The sequence below is a fragment of the Dermacentor andersoni genome, chromosome 8 (genome assembly GCF_023375885.2).
Source record: "Dermacentor andersoni chromosome 8, qqDerAnde1_hic_scaffold, whole genome shotgun sequence".
NCBI lineage: Eukaryota > Metazoa > Arthropoda > Arachnida > Ixodida > Ixodidae > Dermacentor > Dermacentor andersoni.
Window position 1 is genome coordinate 148259425 of NC_092821.1, and position 16698 is coordinate 148276122.

Consider the following 16698-nt stretch of genomic DNA (forward strand, 5'->3'; position numbering starts at 1 on the left):
AAACATTATACTTGACCTACTGAATGTGTATAGGAATTCTTGATGTGCTTAGCAAGAATACGTATCCTAATTACCCGGAAAATTTCGTTTCGTGACGGTTACTTTTTTTTTCTTCTCCAAAATCGAGCGATATTACTTTAATCTACTTACGGCTACAAGACCATCTAAAAATACGCTATAGCAATAAACGTCGTCATTGCGAGAGACGCATTGCAATGTGAGGGAAAATGTCTGGCATTGGAACATTTTTTGTCCTGCACTCGACTTTTTTCTCTTTAGTTATAATTCTCGTTTAGTTATAGATTGTCGTGATTTTTTTTTGTGAGTTGAGTTTATTCCAGTACATTCTACAGCTCTACGTAAATTAAATCTTCCAACTATACATTGGCTGCATAGACAGACAGACAGACAGACAGACAGACAGACAGACAGACAGACAGACAGACAGACAGACAGACAGACAGACAGACAGACAGACAGACAGACAGACAGACAGACAGACAGACAGACAGACAGACAGACTCTTAGGCAAAGTTACGCCCTTTGGCTTGCCCCTTCTGCCACACAACGATAATCGTTATCTGCCTTCATGCGTTTCCTTTCTTTAACGCTGCGAGCCCGGTACTTTCCAGTAACGAACGGCACGCGCGTTATCAGCATAGAACAGTTTACACCCTTTGGAGTGCCGCTTCTGAAACGCGCGTGCCGTTCGTTACTGGAAAGTCCCTGGCTCGCAGCGTTAAAAAGAAAGGAAACGCATCAAGGCAGATAACGATTATTGTTGTGTGGCAGAAGGGGCAAGCCAAAGGGTGTAACTTTGCCTAAGAGTGCAGACAGACAGACAGACAGATAGATAGATAGATAGATAGATAGATAGATAGATAGATAGATAGATAGATAGATAGATAGATAGATAGATAGATAGATAGATAGATAGATAGATAGATAGATAGATAGATAGATCTATCCCATGCTAAAACGATATTTCACCTGCTATAGTTCCTGTCCATTTTCAATGCTTTCGTTTAGTCGGCTACCTGGTCACATGGTTTGTATATTTTTTTCTGAACGGAACTGCCAATTCAGTAGCAACGATGGGCGTCGCCTTGCGGCACATTCCTCACTGTTTTACAACTTTCAGCGCACGTCACGGCGGCTACATGTATAGCTTTCGGATGCGCGTTCAATTGTGAAAGCATATACATTCTCAGACGCAGTATACACTCCCTACTTCTCCCGATTATGAGCACGTCGCATTTCCCTGGCGTACGTATAGGGAATTCTAGAACGCAAGCTATAGGATGCTTGAGGATGTCGTTCGCAAAATTGCGTTGCCGCATTCACCCTCCCTGAACCTCCGCTTACGCAGGTCAGGCTTGGTGAAGAAGCAATTCATCACTTCCTTCTGTATCTCGTCGCCGCTTTATACAAACTGAAAGGAAGAGGACGTTTGAGTTATACCCTTCCTAGTATTTGACCTGGATTAGTTAGCGGAACATGTTACTCTTTCGTATCGGGCCTCGTGCAGTGTGTGATTCAGCCTCGGAGAGGTTTGCTCCGCTGTTCAGGAATTTCTTATTGAGTCCAGCCAAAAGACCTCATAACAACATCTTCCTTTTTTTAAATTGACGGCCTAAGTAAAGGTATCTGCTTCCTACAGTCATAATATCTTAACTAGTTCTATTCTTCTTTTTTTTTTTTGTAATGCAGCAAACCTTTTGAAATTCAATTCATTGATTGCCGAGTTCTCCTTTCCCATGCATTTATATATAGGAGCCCCCGAGCTAAAGTTGTGCGCAGTTTCGAGTAGGCACGACGATTGAGAGTAAAACAGAAGTGCAAGTCTGCTTTTCATCTAGGCTCCCTATAGAGCAAAACCGCTCTAACAGCGACGTGTACAACAACACGAGTAGTGATTCGCTAGCATATGTACAAACGATCACGTGATACAGGTCAACCATGCGAGGTTAAGGATGTGGACAAACTATATAAGTAGGCTCCTTCGTACTCGGGTGCTATCTTTAAAGAGGAAGTACCAAGGGGAAATCGGGGGATGGGGGGAGGGGGGTGAGTCTTTGTCTGGCAGCATACAGTTCTTGATTTTCCTGGTAACTTTTCTGACGAACGGTTAACACAGGCAGCGGTCTCCTTTTGGACACAGACGCTCTATGCTTAAACAAGCGAAGTCACACACAGGAATATGTAAAGGCAAAGAAATCTAATCGCAAATCACGTGACGAACTCCTCTCTACAAAGACCCGTTATTACGCATAATTAATACACTTTAAGGAAACCGGATTAACAAAAGCAACAAATAGAGACGGGTTTTGCAATGTCTTCTACGCCTTGTTCTGTGCACTTTTTAATAAAGGCAAAAAAAAAAAGAAGCACGAAAAGCTGTACGCATGGACTTTCTTCACAGGAAATGTGATGCTTTTCTTCAACTGGCAAACTCCTTGCCGACGTCCAATATCGTATATATGCATAGGGAGTATTTCTGCGTATATACTATATAGTAGACTTGGCGAGCGCTTCGTCATTGTCTGTTTTTGATCCCGTTTTACTGGTTCCCAGTGCACGCACCTGCAACAAAATTATTGGAATACACCAGCCAGGCAAATCAGCCGTCCTTCTCCGAACGTATAACGCTGTCGGGTAAACATCCTCTCAAAATTGCAGCTGCCGCTCGCAACGCAGAGCGACGCGTCAGCGCTGCGTTATAATTCGCGTTGTAGCCCGTCACCGCCGTTCACATGCATGCGTGAAGCGCGGGAAACGCGACGCAATGCGCCGCTGTCGTGTTTATGTAAACACACGGCTACAAAAAAAAAAAAAAAAAAAAAAAAAAAAAAAACGCGGCAGGCGCTGAACGCGGCAGGCGCTGAATGTATTATTTCTTTCTACATATGCCGGTTCTCGCGTAATAGTCGTATGTTAATAATGTTCATGTAATAACGTTATTAATATATGAATGCATTAGAAAATAATTTTGAGAGTGTCCGACGAAATGCATTGTCGTTCCAGTTAATATTGTGCTTGAATGTGCAAAACAGCGTTTTCTTTAAAAAAGTAAGTGGAACGACAGGGCATATTGTTTTACCGCGAGTTTGACGGCGCCTTATCTCCAAACCGGTGCCATCCTCTGAATTCGTACCAAGTGGATATGCCTACGGTATATTATCGGCATATAACTCACACCCTTACACTCAAAGGGTGTAAACCATGTCGTTACATTCTTTGGGTGTGGTGTTGAGAGTTAAATACCGATTTACAGCCCGTTCACGTTTAAGGGCGCAAATTATTTTGCTGTGCACGTAGCAGGCGTCTCACAACGCTATAGCGTAAGGCCGCTAGATAAAACAAAAGCAAAAGCTTGTTTTATCTAGGTTCCTTTCGCTCGCGCGATATGGAGTGTCACACCTCTTCGGCGTGCGATAAGAGACCGACGGGGGAAACTGTCGGCATTCAACGGTGAAATATTTGAGTAACGATAACTCGACGGTTACTGTCCGTTCCGCTCAGACCAGAATACACGCTGCAGCTGCTCACAACGTATACCCGGTGCTGGAGAGGGGGCACATCAACCAAGTGACCCCTCCTCCCTGCCTTCATCGCTGAAAAAAAAAAAAAAAAAAAAATTCCGGACTACGCCTCTGCTCTTAGCATGCGTGAGCACTGGGAACATGCCAGCGGTGCGTCAACACGCATGCGCATTGCGTCGATGACGGTGCATCACTACGGAGGCGGCGGCGGCGCCAACGGCTTGAATGCGCCTCCAGCGACCGTGTAATTGCGATATCGCAGTAATACGCCGCAAAAAAAAAAAAAAAATGCTGAAAGGAAAAAACAAGTTTCTCTCGCCTTCCGAGTTACGCCCATCCTGGAAATCCTACGCTAACAGAGTTGCGCCCCGCGCAGGGTTTGTTTGCCTTAACGGCAGGAACGATTCTGTCGGTTCCTGCAGCCTATCTGCATGCGCGGAGGAGCGGTACGGGTTCGCTTCTGGAGTGATTCCCTTCCTGTCTTGCCGGTCTGTTTATTTTTTTGCTTCACAGCCGCTGTCCCTGTGCGCTTCCGACTAAACTGACGCGCAAGCTTGTGACGGATGTCTCAAGAACCGGCGCGCACTTGGACCCTCCACAGTAGCAGTCGAGTCCACCGCATACACTGTGGTTCAAAATAAAGGGCGTATTTTTTTTCACAAATACCGACCTATTACGTGTTGTGGCGTCATCTAGGGGCAAAATAGAAACTAAAATGGCCAGTACTATTTTAATAATTTAAAAAGCAGCAGTTTTAGGTGGCGTTTGTAGATGGCAGGACAATTTGTTGGCGGAAAGAATTTGGGTGAACGGCGAAAAGTGATTTTGCCACCGTTCTTTACTGAGGGCCCCGACGCGCACACACACGAATAGTCGTGAGGGGCACGACGTAGCGAAAACATGTGCTTCCCAAATGACGGTCGCGTGACGCACTGGCGATGACGCACAGTCTGGACGGCGGCCGGCGCCTCGCGCCGACGGTCGAGGCAAAAACAAAAAGAATACAGCGCCAGCAAGCTCAGTGCTCCTTCGGCACCCCCTAGGCACGTTGCAGTCTGACGAGAACGACCGCGCCACTGGCAGCGCGCATCGCACTCCTTCCTCTGGCAACACCGACGCACCGTCGAAGCCGCCGCCACAGACCAACAAACTCTGTGCAGCCGCCGCTGCTTGTCCGGCTTCGGGGTGTTGAATTTTTCATTCATGCCGCGGCGGTCCGGCATTCGTGTAACCTGAAAGCACGCGCGGCGAAGAAAGAAGCGAAGACGTTCCCATTTCTTCTCTTCTTTCGTGGCGGGTGTTGGTGCGGATGCGTGCACGGGTGTGGTGGTGCAGTACACCGGCGCACCAAGTGAATTTCCTGCCTCCGTGCGTGTTGTGTTGTGCGCGCGGTGTGGTGGTGCGTGGTCCATTCGCACGCTCGAGTCTCGTCGGTCGGACGACGTCGTGGTCGTCTTCGCGTTGGAACAGCCTCCGCCGCGACGATCATGAATTCTTGCAGCGGCTAGTGGTTTGAAGGGAAGGCCGACGCGACGCCGGTTTCGTTCGCTTGCCCAAGCGCCCGTTCGTCCCCCCCTTCCACCGGAGAATGTCCGCTGAGGCTCCTTCGAATGAGGTAAGTAGTACGAATATCGGGTGGGCGTCGTTGCGTCATTTGTTTTTAAGCCCATCGCCACCGGGGGGTAGCCCCGGGGGTTTCGGGACTACCCTGCGTAACCGGGGCTACGGCGTCAACCACGTCATTTGCCGGCGATCATTGGCGTAGCCGGCGGGAGTTTCGAAGGGCGGTGGGGAAGGGCTGGCACTGCGTTAGGCCTAACGAGGAATGTCACTGACCTTTGTCTAGCGGCGGGCCGGACGGCTGGCCCGGCTTCGGTTGTTTGTGACTTCGCTCGGGGAAAGTCCCCACGGCCGCTTAGCGTGGCTGTCGCCGTCCGAAAGCCGCCGCCGTGGCGTTTTATGTTGTTTCGGTGTTATTTCTCCGAGCTCGGGAATGTTGCGAGGGGGTTCTTTCGAAGGTCCTGTAGCCCGGTCTGTTTACTTGCCGCCGGCAGCGTCAGAAACCGAACAATCGAGCTCGGTTACGGTGTTCTCGCAAATATATCAGAAGGAAAAAAAAAAAGAAAGGCGGCGCGCTGAAACCATGTATCGCTCGAGCTGTTGTTGCTACATGTGTATGTATGCAACTTTGTCTGGTGCCGTAGTGCGTGGCATTGTTCTGCTCCGCTTTTAAAAAAACGCGTAGGCGTTGAGTACACATGTATTTCCTCGCTGTTCTGTGCAGTTAGCGGATCAGGGCCCGTTATTCACGTAAAGGTTATTGCGCTAGAGGTGTTCGTAAAGTAGTGAAGTCATGTAAATAGTGATGTCGAGAAGTCTGTTGAGTCATGCAAGTCGTGATGTTGAGAACTCGGCGAACATCACTCACGAATGATGAACTCGAATTCGGCCGCCAGTCTTGAATGAATTCGCCGATCGCGCTATTCAATGTTTGTTACCCTTGTTACGAATGTGTTGGCCTAATCAACCCTGATATAGTAATGTGCTTAGCTGTGCTTGATTTAGGGTTTGAAGTTATCCACAAAGTAAACGGATACGATCTGAATAAGTTATACGACGAACAGAGGCATTGCTTCGTATTGCCGCCCAATCGGCACTTCGGTCCATTTTAAAAGCTCGATTTTTTTTTCTCAAGTGGGTAAGTTTCGGGACGGAGCCTGCGATAAAAGTGTGCATATGGACATCAGTATGGGACTCTAAAAAACAAAACAATAAAGTAAAAGAAAAGAAAGCGATAAACGGGAAGGTTAAGGTACTTTCCGTGTGTTCTAACACGAGTCAGAGATTATTGCCGTATCGTTTGCAAAACTCGCCGAGCGCTGACGACTTTCGACGAAGGAACTCTCTCTTCGACGAAGGAATAATTTTTTTTTTTTTTTTAAGCGAGTCGCGGGTCGTGACCGACACCTCCTTATCGATTTGCGAGCGTCAGTCTCGGGGCGAACAACAGCAGACGGACTACTGCGTTTACAAAGGCGTAAATAACGTCGTTGACGGCGTAGACTTGTTGAGCAAGCCCTGTGCGTGCTTTTTTTCTTTGTTACTTTTGATGTTTAGGGGGTGGAGGGGAGGGAAAAAATAAAAGGAACACATAAAAGAATGTTTTTTCCAACGGACAGTGCGTCGTCGGGTCCGAAAATGCCCAGACCTGTCGGAGCCTGTCCAGATTCGCCCTTTCTCTTACACCCCCCCTGTTATTTATTTATTGATGTTCCTTTATTTCGCGCCAGACCGTAAAGCGTAGAGTGCGCGCGTGCGAGTCATTCATAATTGTCAGTTCCAACATCCGGTGCGCCGGCGTTTGCCGACTTTATTTGTTGTTCCAGCGTACTATGTAGGTTACTGTCATCTGAAAAAAAGAGTCCGCACCACTTTCGCCGGTCGGATGTCGACCTGAACGTTCCGTTGATCTTCCAGCTATTTTCGCTATTCGTAATGGGAACAGCGCGAACCAGACGACGGCGGAGTGAAAGGACACAGGACGAGCGCTCGTCCTGTGTCATAATGGGACAGCGCTCGCGCTGTTCCCATTATGAATGTATACGAACTCGCCCAACTTTCTACTTGAATGCAGCATATTTTCGCTAACCGCACAGAGCGGCACATAGACTGGACTGGACTAGCCCAGTTGTCTTTGTTCACCCGTGCTACCTGTGGCACTGATCCCTTCTATTTATTTATTTATTTATTTATTTACTTATTTCTAATACGTCAAACGCCCCGCAGAGGGAGCATTGAGTAAGGGGAGGTTTAGAGTAATACGTGTAGGTAGTAAAGCAAGAGTACATCAGCTCCAGAAACGCACAGAAATATATACAAGAGTGGTAGGTTCTGACAGTGACAGAGCAACTGTACACAGAAGGGAAGAAATGTGCCAGCGATAAAGTATTTATAGTTTGGCGAAAAGTGCGAAAACAACTGTTGCGTTATAACACAAGCAGGACTCTGCAGACATAGCCATGCATCTTTAGAAAAAAAAGAAATGTGTTCAGCTGCAACTTTTCCTGCCACTGGAAAACGGTTTCACTGATTTTACAAATACTTTGCCACTCAAACTATTATTTGTCTGGGCTACTACTACTACTACTACAACAACGACGGCGATAACGCTGGGCATCCGTCAAAGAAGACAAAGCGGCAAGTTCCCTGTCAAGATATGAAGCCAGATTTCGTCAAAAGTGGACACTGTAATGTGTTCGTAACATGTAATAATGCTCCCCTTGCCCAGCAAGTGGTTCCTGCTTGGCTCACATAGTGCAAGCTTGCGCAAACCGTATCCTTCCCACGTAACCTGATAACCGAGGTGATGACTAACCTTTAGGTGTAATCATTGCCTGATAAATTTGTAGCTGTGTCAGTGTCAACTCGCTTTCTTCGATGCGCCGATAACATTCTGATAGCGAGCGCTCTCCAGTCACTTGTGTTCTGATTGTGCTATGGCAAATCAATTTTTCATTTACAGTTCACAGTACAGCGGGGATAAATTGAAATTTCAGTATCCACGAGCTTCACATGCCCTAGTTTTGCATGTAGTGATATACAGAAGCATTTTCTCAGACAGACAGCATTTTTTTTAAAGATCATTGTTCATATCATTCATTATAGAATAGTTGTGTGAAGCTTTCAGCTGTGCATGATAAGTCTTAAGATATGTGGTTCACTACGTTTGAAGTGAGAAGAAAATACAAAAGCAAGTTACAGTGTGACTTGGGAAGCCTGCTGACTCGTTCTTGTAGAAATGTTAGTTTAATAGGAGACCATGTGTTGAGGTCACTTCCGTACCGGTTCAGAATAGTGCACAAATAAGAACAACTACGGCACAGGCCTGTGTCTCTCTTGTGGTGTCCTTTATGTGCACACTTTTTAGGTGACATTGACAATAAGACAACTAGGCCATCTTAAGTTAACCATTGCTGTATGTGGTGCAAGATGTATGGCACACGAAACATTTGTTTCAGTGCCATTTTGAATGACAAAACACTGCAAAACAAAAAGAAGACGGATGGAAGGGATAGACATGCACGGCACAAAGCACCATTCGTTCCTTCCACTTGCCTTTGTTGCTCGCACTGTTTTGTTGTCCGAAAGCAAACCCGAACCAACTAGTTCTACAGTTGCTTTGAAGTAATGCATAGAGTGTAGTGTGCTATCAAAGATGCAATGAAAGTGTACTTTTTTTTCAGAATTAAAAGCCACTGGAAGGCCTCTCCGTGCGATAACTTGAGTTTCTTCCTATCAATCCTGACTGATAAAAAAAAAGGGGGAGCACTTGTTGAGCACAATGTCGGATATTATTTTAAGCCACGGTGCCTGCGCGTCAAAATTGCAGATGCCAGTGATTCAGAAGCTAACCATGCCTGTGCACTTGAATTCAAGTGCCGTCGAAGAACTCCAGGTTGTCAGAGTTGATTTGGATCTCGGACAAAATAAAGATTATCGGGGGTTTTACGTGCAAAAAGCCACGAACTGATTATGAGGCGTGCCATTAATGGGGGACTCCGAGGTGATTTTGACCGCCTGGTGTTCCAAGTACACAAGCGTTCTTGCATGTCACTTGCATCGAAGTCCACTGAGGTTGAACCCATGGTCCCGAGCTCAGAGGCGCAACGCCATAGTGAATAGGCTACTGTGGCAGCTTATTCGAATCCCTGCACCACTGCATGTCTCATAGCCCATGTGTTGGCGTGATAGACCCCATCAATTACTGCTACTGCTAGATATTAGATACAACTACTAGATAAGGAACTCCTGTTTCAATACATGGGAATGGAGATGCCTATGGGCCTTCAGGGTGATAATAAATGAAATGAGGGAATACTTACAGATCTCCGACATCAATTTGACATACAGGTTGCGAAATTTAGAATGTGGAAATTCAGTCTTCATTTTTTTTTTTGGTAATCAACTTCTTAAAGAAAAATAGTTTTGAAACAATGCTGTATCGATCTGAACTGTGTTTCTCCTTACTGGCCCTTTTAACTGTTGTTTACTTCCCATGCCATGGTTCCTAGAGGAGCGTGAAAGAATCTGCCGAAACCCCTCCAGCCGGAACCACCGCGATGCCGACACCCGTCACTGGTGCCTCTGCCTCGACGGGAGCTGCAGCCGCATTGTCCAAGGATGGTGGCGAGGAGTCCAAGCAGCCTGCCAAGATGTGCGCCAATGATTTCATCTTTGGCAAGCTCATTGGCGAAGGCTCATTCTCCATGGTAAGCCTCCCCTTTCCTTCCCCCTTGTTATGGTAATAAATTTAATCCTTTCTCCATCTTTCAATATTAGAAGACTTTTTATTGTGCTAAGTGTGAAACACCAACACAAAATAAGCCAGAAGGAAACAATGATCTGTTATTGCATAAATTTGCCAAGATACACTGCGAATGAAGATATTCTGTGAAAACTAAAGAAAATGTTCTGCAGAAGCTTTCTTAGCAATAGATGGATGACACCAGGCAGAACACTGAAAGCAAGCTTCACCTCTCAAGACACCTATGGCTTTGTGCGGAACTTGTACTGGCCACTCCGATCAAATGGGAAACAGAGGAGAACCTTGGGATAGCCGTGTGCTATCTGTGTGGTACCATTGCAGCGGGAGATCTTGCTTTAGTCCTACCCTTCTGATCCTGCTCTAACCCAACGAATGTTGCTTGCTGCCTGTCAACCAGCGTTTGCCGAATGCATTTTAGCTAGAAAACTCGGTACTCGCAACCGGAACTAGACAAGGAAAAAATTCTCTGGTGTGTTGCCTGTAGTGTGACCGTTTGCCGAACTTAATGAATGTGAATCGAGCCGTTAAAAGAAAAAAAAATATTTCAACAGACTAAACAAACTATTGCTCATAATACTACTTTAATATCTTCTGTGGAATTATTATTTGCCAGGCGAAAGCTAAGGGCAGATTAAGAACTATACTGCGAGAAATAAACTGACTTAACATCTGTGAAGGCTTTTGTTATGAGCTGCATTGGTGGCTGTCTTTCTGGCTTTAGATAACATCTGTGATTGCTTGCAATCCGCCCAGGGGCATAATGTGGGTGTTATCACCAAGGTTATCTGTACATGTCAAGAAGCCAAACAAACAGCAACAAAAAGGTATTATCTCTCGTTACCTTATGAATTGGTCGCACATGCATACAGACACTTATCTTTTCACCTTCTTGCAGCCCTTGCATGCATGTTTGGTTCCTGTATTTTATCATGTCCTGTCTTATCTGTGTCTGAATGAATGAGCGTTTTGTTTGTTTGTTTAAACAAACTTCCGTCCAACAGCCAACCTGTCTGACTTTATCTGTTCACTTTGTTTACTTAACCTTGACAGGCATTGTCACCGCTGGTATAAAGATATCTCCTTACTTATGACAAGAAGGAGTGACTTCAGAATTATTTACTGCATTTCGGCAGCCTTCTTTTTGCCTAGTACTGCTGCCATTGAAGTTGTACAGGCCTTCATCCTTGCAAAAGGGTATCACAATTTTGCCATAACGGTGAAGCAGTGAATACAATGGCAACGTGTTAGAATATTACGCGAAGTGTAACACAGCATGAATTGAAGTAAATGTAAGCTGGCTACATAAAAACGGGCTGTTGTGTTTAGGGTTCCTCTGTTTGAATCCTGCCATCGGACAATTTTATTAATGTTTATTAATTGGAGCCAGCGTTTTCCTTAGCGTTCTTACCACTGCTTTTCTGCACTGGGTGTGTTTCAAACTTCTTTCCTGGACTGCTCTTGGAGATAGTGCCCAGCCTTGCCAATAAAATTATATGACTTTCAAGTTTGAGATCTGGGCCATGATTTCGTAACGATGCCTTTTCGCAATGCTAATGCCTTTTGGTGCTTTTCGCGTTCGTGAGAGGCCGCGTTCAAAGCTCCGCCCAGGGCGTAGCGTCTCTTGACCGCTCGCGAACGTGAAAAGCACGAAAGGCATTAGCATCGGGAGAAGGCATCGCTACAAAGTTGCGTCCCTACTATTGTTTCACACTTCTAATATTTAAATCTACGAATATTTAAGATGAAAGCAAGCGTTGGTAAGTGCTGTTGGTGTCTTGTTTCATGACATTTGTCTGTGGGCTGCAATTCTGAAAAATTCTGAGGAATAATTTTGTCAAGAGTTTGAGACCTAGTATGAGCAATTTCAGTGATAGAACGGTGTGGCAATATAACTCGCTTATTCCGCATGTAACACAGCATGGCATGGCATATAGCATACATGCATACCTAAATATATACGGAACCTCATGGTGAAGACGATGGTGAAAATTCACTTGGAGTGTCCATATATAATTGCTACCGCAATAAAACCTGTTTTAATGCCCAATTTTGGTCTGCAGTCTGCGAAGAATGCAATTTTGTGTAGGGTTGCAGACACTATTACTAACTGCAAATCTAAATTCCAGATTGTTTGCCCATATTCTGAAAATATTCAGTTCTTTTTATCTTGAGCCCTGTGAAGGACCTTTGTCTCTGGGAGAACTCCAATCTTTCTATTAAGTACATCCGAAACACAGAAGGGCTAAGAGAATCACGGAGCTAACTTGAATGAAGTTTGTTTTATTGAAGGAGAGAGCTGAATTCTGCCGAGTGTAAGAAGCAAAATATTGATTTAAAGTGTTAAATGTTTTTTTAAACGATATTGCTAAAAATTCGTTACTTTCAAGAAGACTCAAGAACAGAGTTTAGATTCAAAGGGACAGTACCAAAAAGAGATATCACAGTTCTGTAAACGCCACCTGTTAGAACTTCTGAAGTTGACAAGTGTGATGTACGAGTTTGCAGCTGATATGAAAGGGCTGCGATGTGTACGAAAGTTTTACAAAAGTCATCACAGATTAGGGGTATAGTTGAGATATGTGCATAATACATTAATTTTCTTCTGCTTGGGATCTCTCGACAAAGGCAGTTTTACACGATGTGATGTCCTTTCTTTAACTGCCTGCTTACACTTGTAAACTTTGATAATTGGGTTTTCTGAAATTTTGAAATGGCCTCCTGCATTTGGTAGATTTTAACTTCTACCTTTGAAACGTAACAGATTTTATCAAAATTGGTGCAGCGGTTGCCGAGAAAAACAATTTCTCCATTCCCGTTTATTAGACGGGAGCATTCAAGGTAAGGCTTCACGCCGGCTAAACTTTTTGATGCTGCCAGTACAGCGGCAATGAAGAAAGATAAGCACGAACGACCGGCAACTGGGAGCGGCAAAATTACAATGTACTCCCACCGCCCGCGCGGGAGTAGGCAAGCGAGTAAGGGTGCCCTTCCTGTGTTTGCAGTGAGGAGGAGATGGCAGTTATCTGCAGCCTTGTCCGAGCAATCGTTAATCTGTGCCGCGATTTCTTTTTATCTTGCCTCCGCGTCCTAGCTAGCAATCGTTCCTTCCCAAGCTGCAACTGTCTACTGCACTGCACTTTCGTGTGGTACGAACGCGAGTGGCCCAGTACTCTTGCTATCAGCATGTCGTCAGCTGCAGTGCTGCGTATTGCAAATTCTACGCTCTGATTACCAGTGACTTGTGCAACTGTTTTTCGGTTGCCACTGTACAATGCAAAAGCAGTACTCTGGGAGCATTAGTCTGTCATAAGAACGCAGGTCCATGTGCATGGCGTCGAGATGGCACAGACGACTTGAACTGATCAAATTACATAAAACCAGGAGTGTGCAAAAATCCTAAACTTTGGAATATTGTAGAATAAATATCTTTAATATTTGTATTCGATTAGAAAACTAGGTATCCGAAAATTTTCGAATATTCGATTGGATACGAATATTCGGAATGAATCTAATGTATTGCTGGCTGTGCGGGGGAGAAATCAAGATTCTTGGCATTTATTCCTAGGTAACCTTAGAAAGTGCGTCTGATTTTGGGCTGAATTTTGCGGCAATTTCATGCTGCTGGCAGAATTTTCCCTGTGAAACACGCTTAGCCTCTGGACGTCTAAGCTGTGCAGGAAAGGCAGCCTCTCAGTTGCAAAGAGCAGATTTGAGAACAGCTAGAGTGCGCTCGTTTGCAGGTTCCACTTCCGATCCTGAGCTTATTGCTTGACAGCAAATGCGATGAGTGATGGCCGGTACAGGGTTTAATGCCTGTGAGTTTACGGGAAATTGATGCAGTATAATAAGACAACTAGTGGAAATTAATTTTCCAAAGCTATCATGAGCCAAATACACAATCCTTTAGTATAATGGCTTATTATTTCAACTTCTTTTACCAATGACAGTATAATTCCAATGTTCCAGCACGTTAAAATAAACGAACTTGCTAATGTAAATGCATGTGCATATCATTATTCAATATTCAATTCGATATTCAATGATAAGTTTTTGTATTCAACTCGTATTCAAATGTTTTCATATTCCCACACCCCTACATAAAACATTAACTCAAAAGCGTTGGCGGTCTCATGAACGCTTGCGTGTGTTTGTTTTCTTTGATTCTTTAACACTGTTGAGCGGATTATATGTGCTTTTATTCATCACAACTAGTTCTTATGCGTCGTCTGCTTTGTCTTCTGCAGGTGTACCTGGCCAAGGAAATTCGTACCAATAAGGAATATGCAAGTGAGTACGACATATTTTCATTGTCTCTTTTTAGTAACGCACTCATTGCACTGTCCTTTTTTTGTGAAGAAGCATAATGAAGGTGTACAGTTGTGCCTGTTAAGCCAAGGAAGCGTAATAGCCTAACCTTGATAAAGCAAATGATCACGTATAGCGAAGTGACTAAAACTTTTCGGTGTTTTTGGACATTGCAACAGACTACCTGGCACTGTGCATAGATAACTAGCTTGACACAGTGACTGAAGTGCTTCGAGCTGTATACATTGACTTATTAGTGCAGTCGCTTGAGATCTCACGGAAGAAATAATTCGAGTATAACACCCATGATGTCACTCTTGTGGCGATGGTGCCCTTGGCATCTCTACTGCATTGTAGACCCTCATAAACCTGCTTGCAAAGCACAAATTCCTAAATATTAGGTGCTGTGACTCCGTTTACTGTTTCTTTCACTTGTGCAGTTTTTAAATTTTAATTGTTCGTCATTAAAGGAAGGCGACATTGCAATCTAAAAGAACCAGAGATGCTTAAGTTACGAGAAAATTTGCTGTGCCAAAGTAGCCTAATTCAAGAAAATACCTAAATAATCATGACTTCACACTGACGTAAACAGGAGCTGACGTTCTTGGGCATGGAATTGAAGAAAGCCCTTAATTTTCTCCCACAATAATCAGCCAAAAATTTCCACAACCTAGTGTTTTGGTAGAATAGTGACACATGTACATTGCTTATTTTTATCCAATGCCTGTTTTTGTTCACTGGCTAACTACTGTTACAAAGTTATCGTTTGATGCCTACAAGTATTGGAACTTTCCTGAATGTTGTCACTAATTCTATAGTGAGATGATCTTGTCTAATCAGATTGTGTGTGCAACGTGAATAGCGGTGTAGTACATTCTGGGACGGATGCGAGCTGCAGCGATTATGCTGGAGTTTGCTATGACCAGCCACGTATAAATAGCCGACGCATTTGGCTCGTAGGTCAGACTTCAAGGACCAATGACTGTGCTTTACTGCTATCTTTTTTTGTTGAGTGTCAAATATTTTTCTTGGCATAAGTTTATGCAATTAAAGAGTTAGGTTCATGACTCACAGTTTTGGGCATTTGCTTTGTTCTCCATCGTTGCCATGACGTGACCATAGCCTACCAGTCTGAAACGGATTTCAACCTCTTCAGTGCTCTTTGTCAGCACCCCTTTATGTGTTCGCACAGGCTATACTGGCTGCGTGCGACAACACAATTTGGTGTTTGAACAGGCAGCCGAAAGTTCCAAAAGCGGTTTCCGTTGGCTGTCGCGACATGACTTTGTGCTCTGCATTGCAAGATTTCATGGGTTGTTTTCTTTCTTCATCTCCCCGCAGTCAAGGTGTGCTACAAGCAGCACATCATCCGCGAGAAGAAGCAGCGGGCCATCATGCGCGAGAAGCAGATCCTCCGGATACTCAGCGCTCGGCCGCACCCGTTCTTCATTCGCCTTCACTCCACGTTCCACGATGCAAACAAACTCTGTATCCTTCGTGTTTTTATTTGTGCTTTTCTATTTAATCAGAGTGAAGTGCTGTAGATGTAGCTCCTTGTAATGCTACCTAGAGAGAAATTGGGCATCACCGTTCATGGCGAGTTTAGTGTTAATATTAGAACATCGTCATGGCAGTGCAAGTAAATGTTTTCTCGGAATTGAGTGTTCGTTGCTGTGGGACCTCCCGTAATACCATAATTTGTGTTTGCTTGCTTACAGTTTAATGAGTTACAGTTATATTGAGTTGCAGTTAAATAAAAAGGAGACATACTATTGGTACCGATTTTTAATAAACACTGACATTCTTGCCGCCATGAAGAGGATGCAGGTTTGGCTCCCTCTGAAAGCAAGTTGTCAGTTTGCCCACTTTCATTTTCTTTTTCCTTATTATTTCTACATTTCATCTGAAACCTCAGTTAATTGCCTTACACCTTCCTTGGCTTCTTTGCCTTACAAGTATTACCTGATTGTTTGAAATAAGGTTTTCTTTTAACCAGTGGATATTGAAGAACGTTGAAACTTTCGAGTTACTATGTTTTGCATTCCTTGACCTTACGACCCTGCAGATTTTGTGGTCACCTATGCAAAAAATGGGGAGCTCCTTCCGCACATTGTCAAGTATGGGTCGTTTGATGTCGACGTGACGCGATTCTACACGGCCGAGATCATCTCGGCATTAGAGCACCTTCATTCTTTAGGCATTGTGCACAGGTGAGGAAAGTGGTTGTTGGAGTGGCTGCCCCGAAGTTGCTGCTGACTGTAGGCTTCACAACATATTGTTGTGATCAATATCTTAAGGGTCACTTCAGATGAATGCGACTGCATTTCCAGAAATCTGAGCTGCCTCAGAATCCAACTTGCCTGTCGTACTTGCAAGTTGGACTACCACCATTGAACACATGTTGAACCAAGTCCCTTTTTTTTTCTTCCAATGGTAGTTTATGTTTGACCAAAATACCAAATGGGCGACATGGTAGGTGGTCCTAAACTTCTCAACTGTTAGGGGAGACACCCTAATACGAAATGT

General features: G+C 44.5%; 1 protein-coding gene across 2 annotated transcripts in view; it reads left to right on the top strand.

Annotated features, from left to right (window-relative positions):
- The first annotated feature begins 2102 nt into the window (after window positions 1-2102).
- Window positions 2103-16698, top strand: part of LOC126528988 (3-phosphoinositide-dependent protein kinase 1-like) — a 42725-nt gene continuing 28129 nt past the window's right edge. The window contains exons 1-5 of one of the 2 annotated variants that reach the window (XM_072290042.1): window positions 2103-5157; window positions 9614-9811; window positions 14112-14154; window positions 15514-15660; window positions 16238-16382. In XM_072290042.1, coding sequence (XP_072146143.1) covers window positions 5131-5157; window positions 9614-9811; window positions 14112-14154; window positions 15514-15660; window positions 16238-16382 — 560 coding nt within the window. In that variant the 5' untranslated portion in view covers window positions 2103-5130. The remainder of the gene's footprint in view (window positions 5158-9613; window positions 9812-14111; window positions 14155-15513; window positions 15661-16237; window positions 16383-16698) is intronic. The other variant, XM_050176591.3, reaches the window with a different exon arrangement.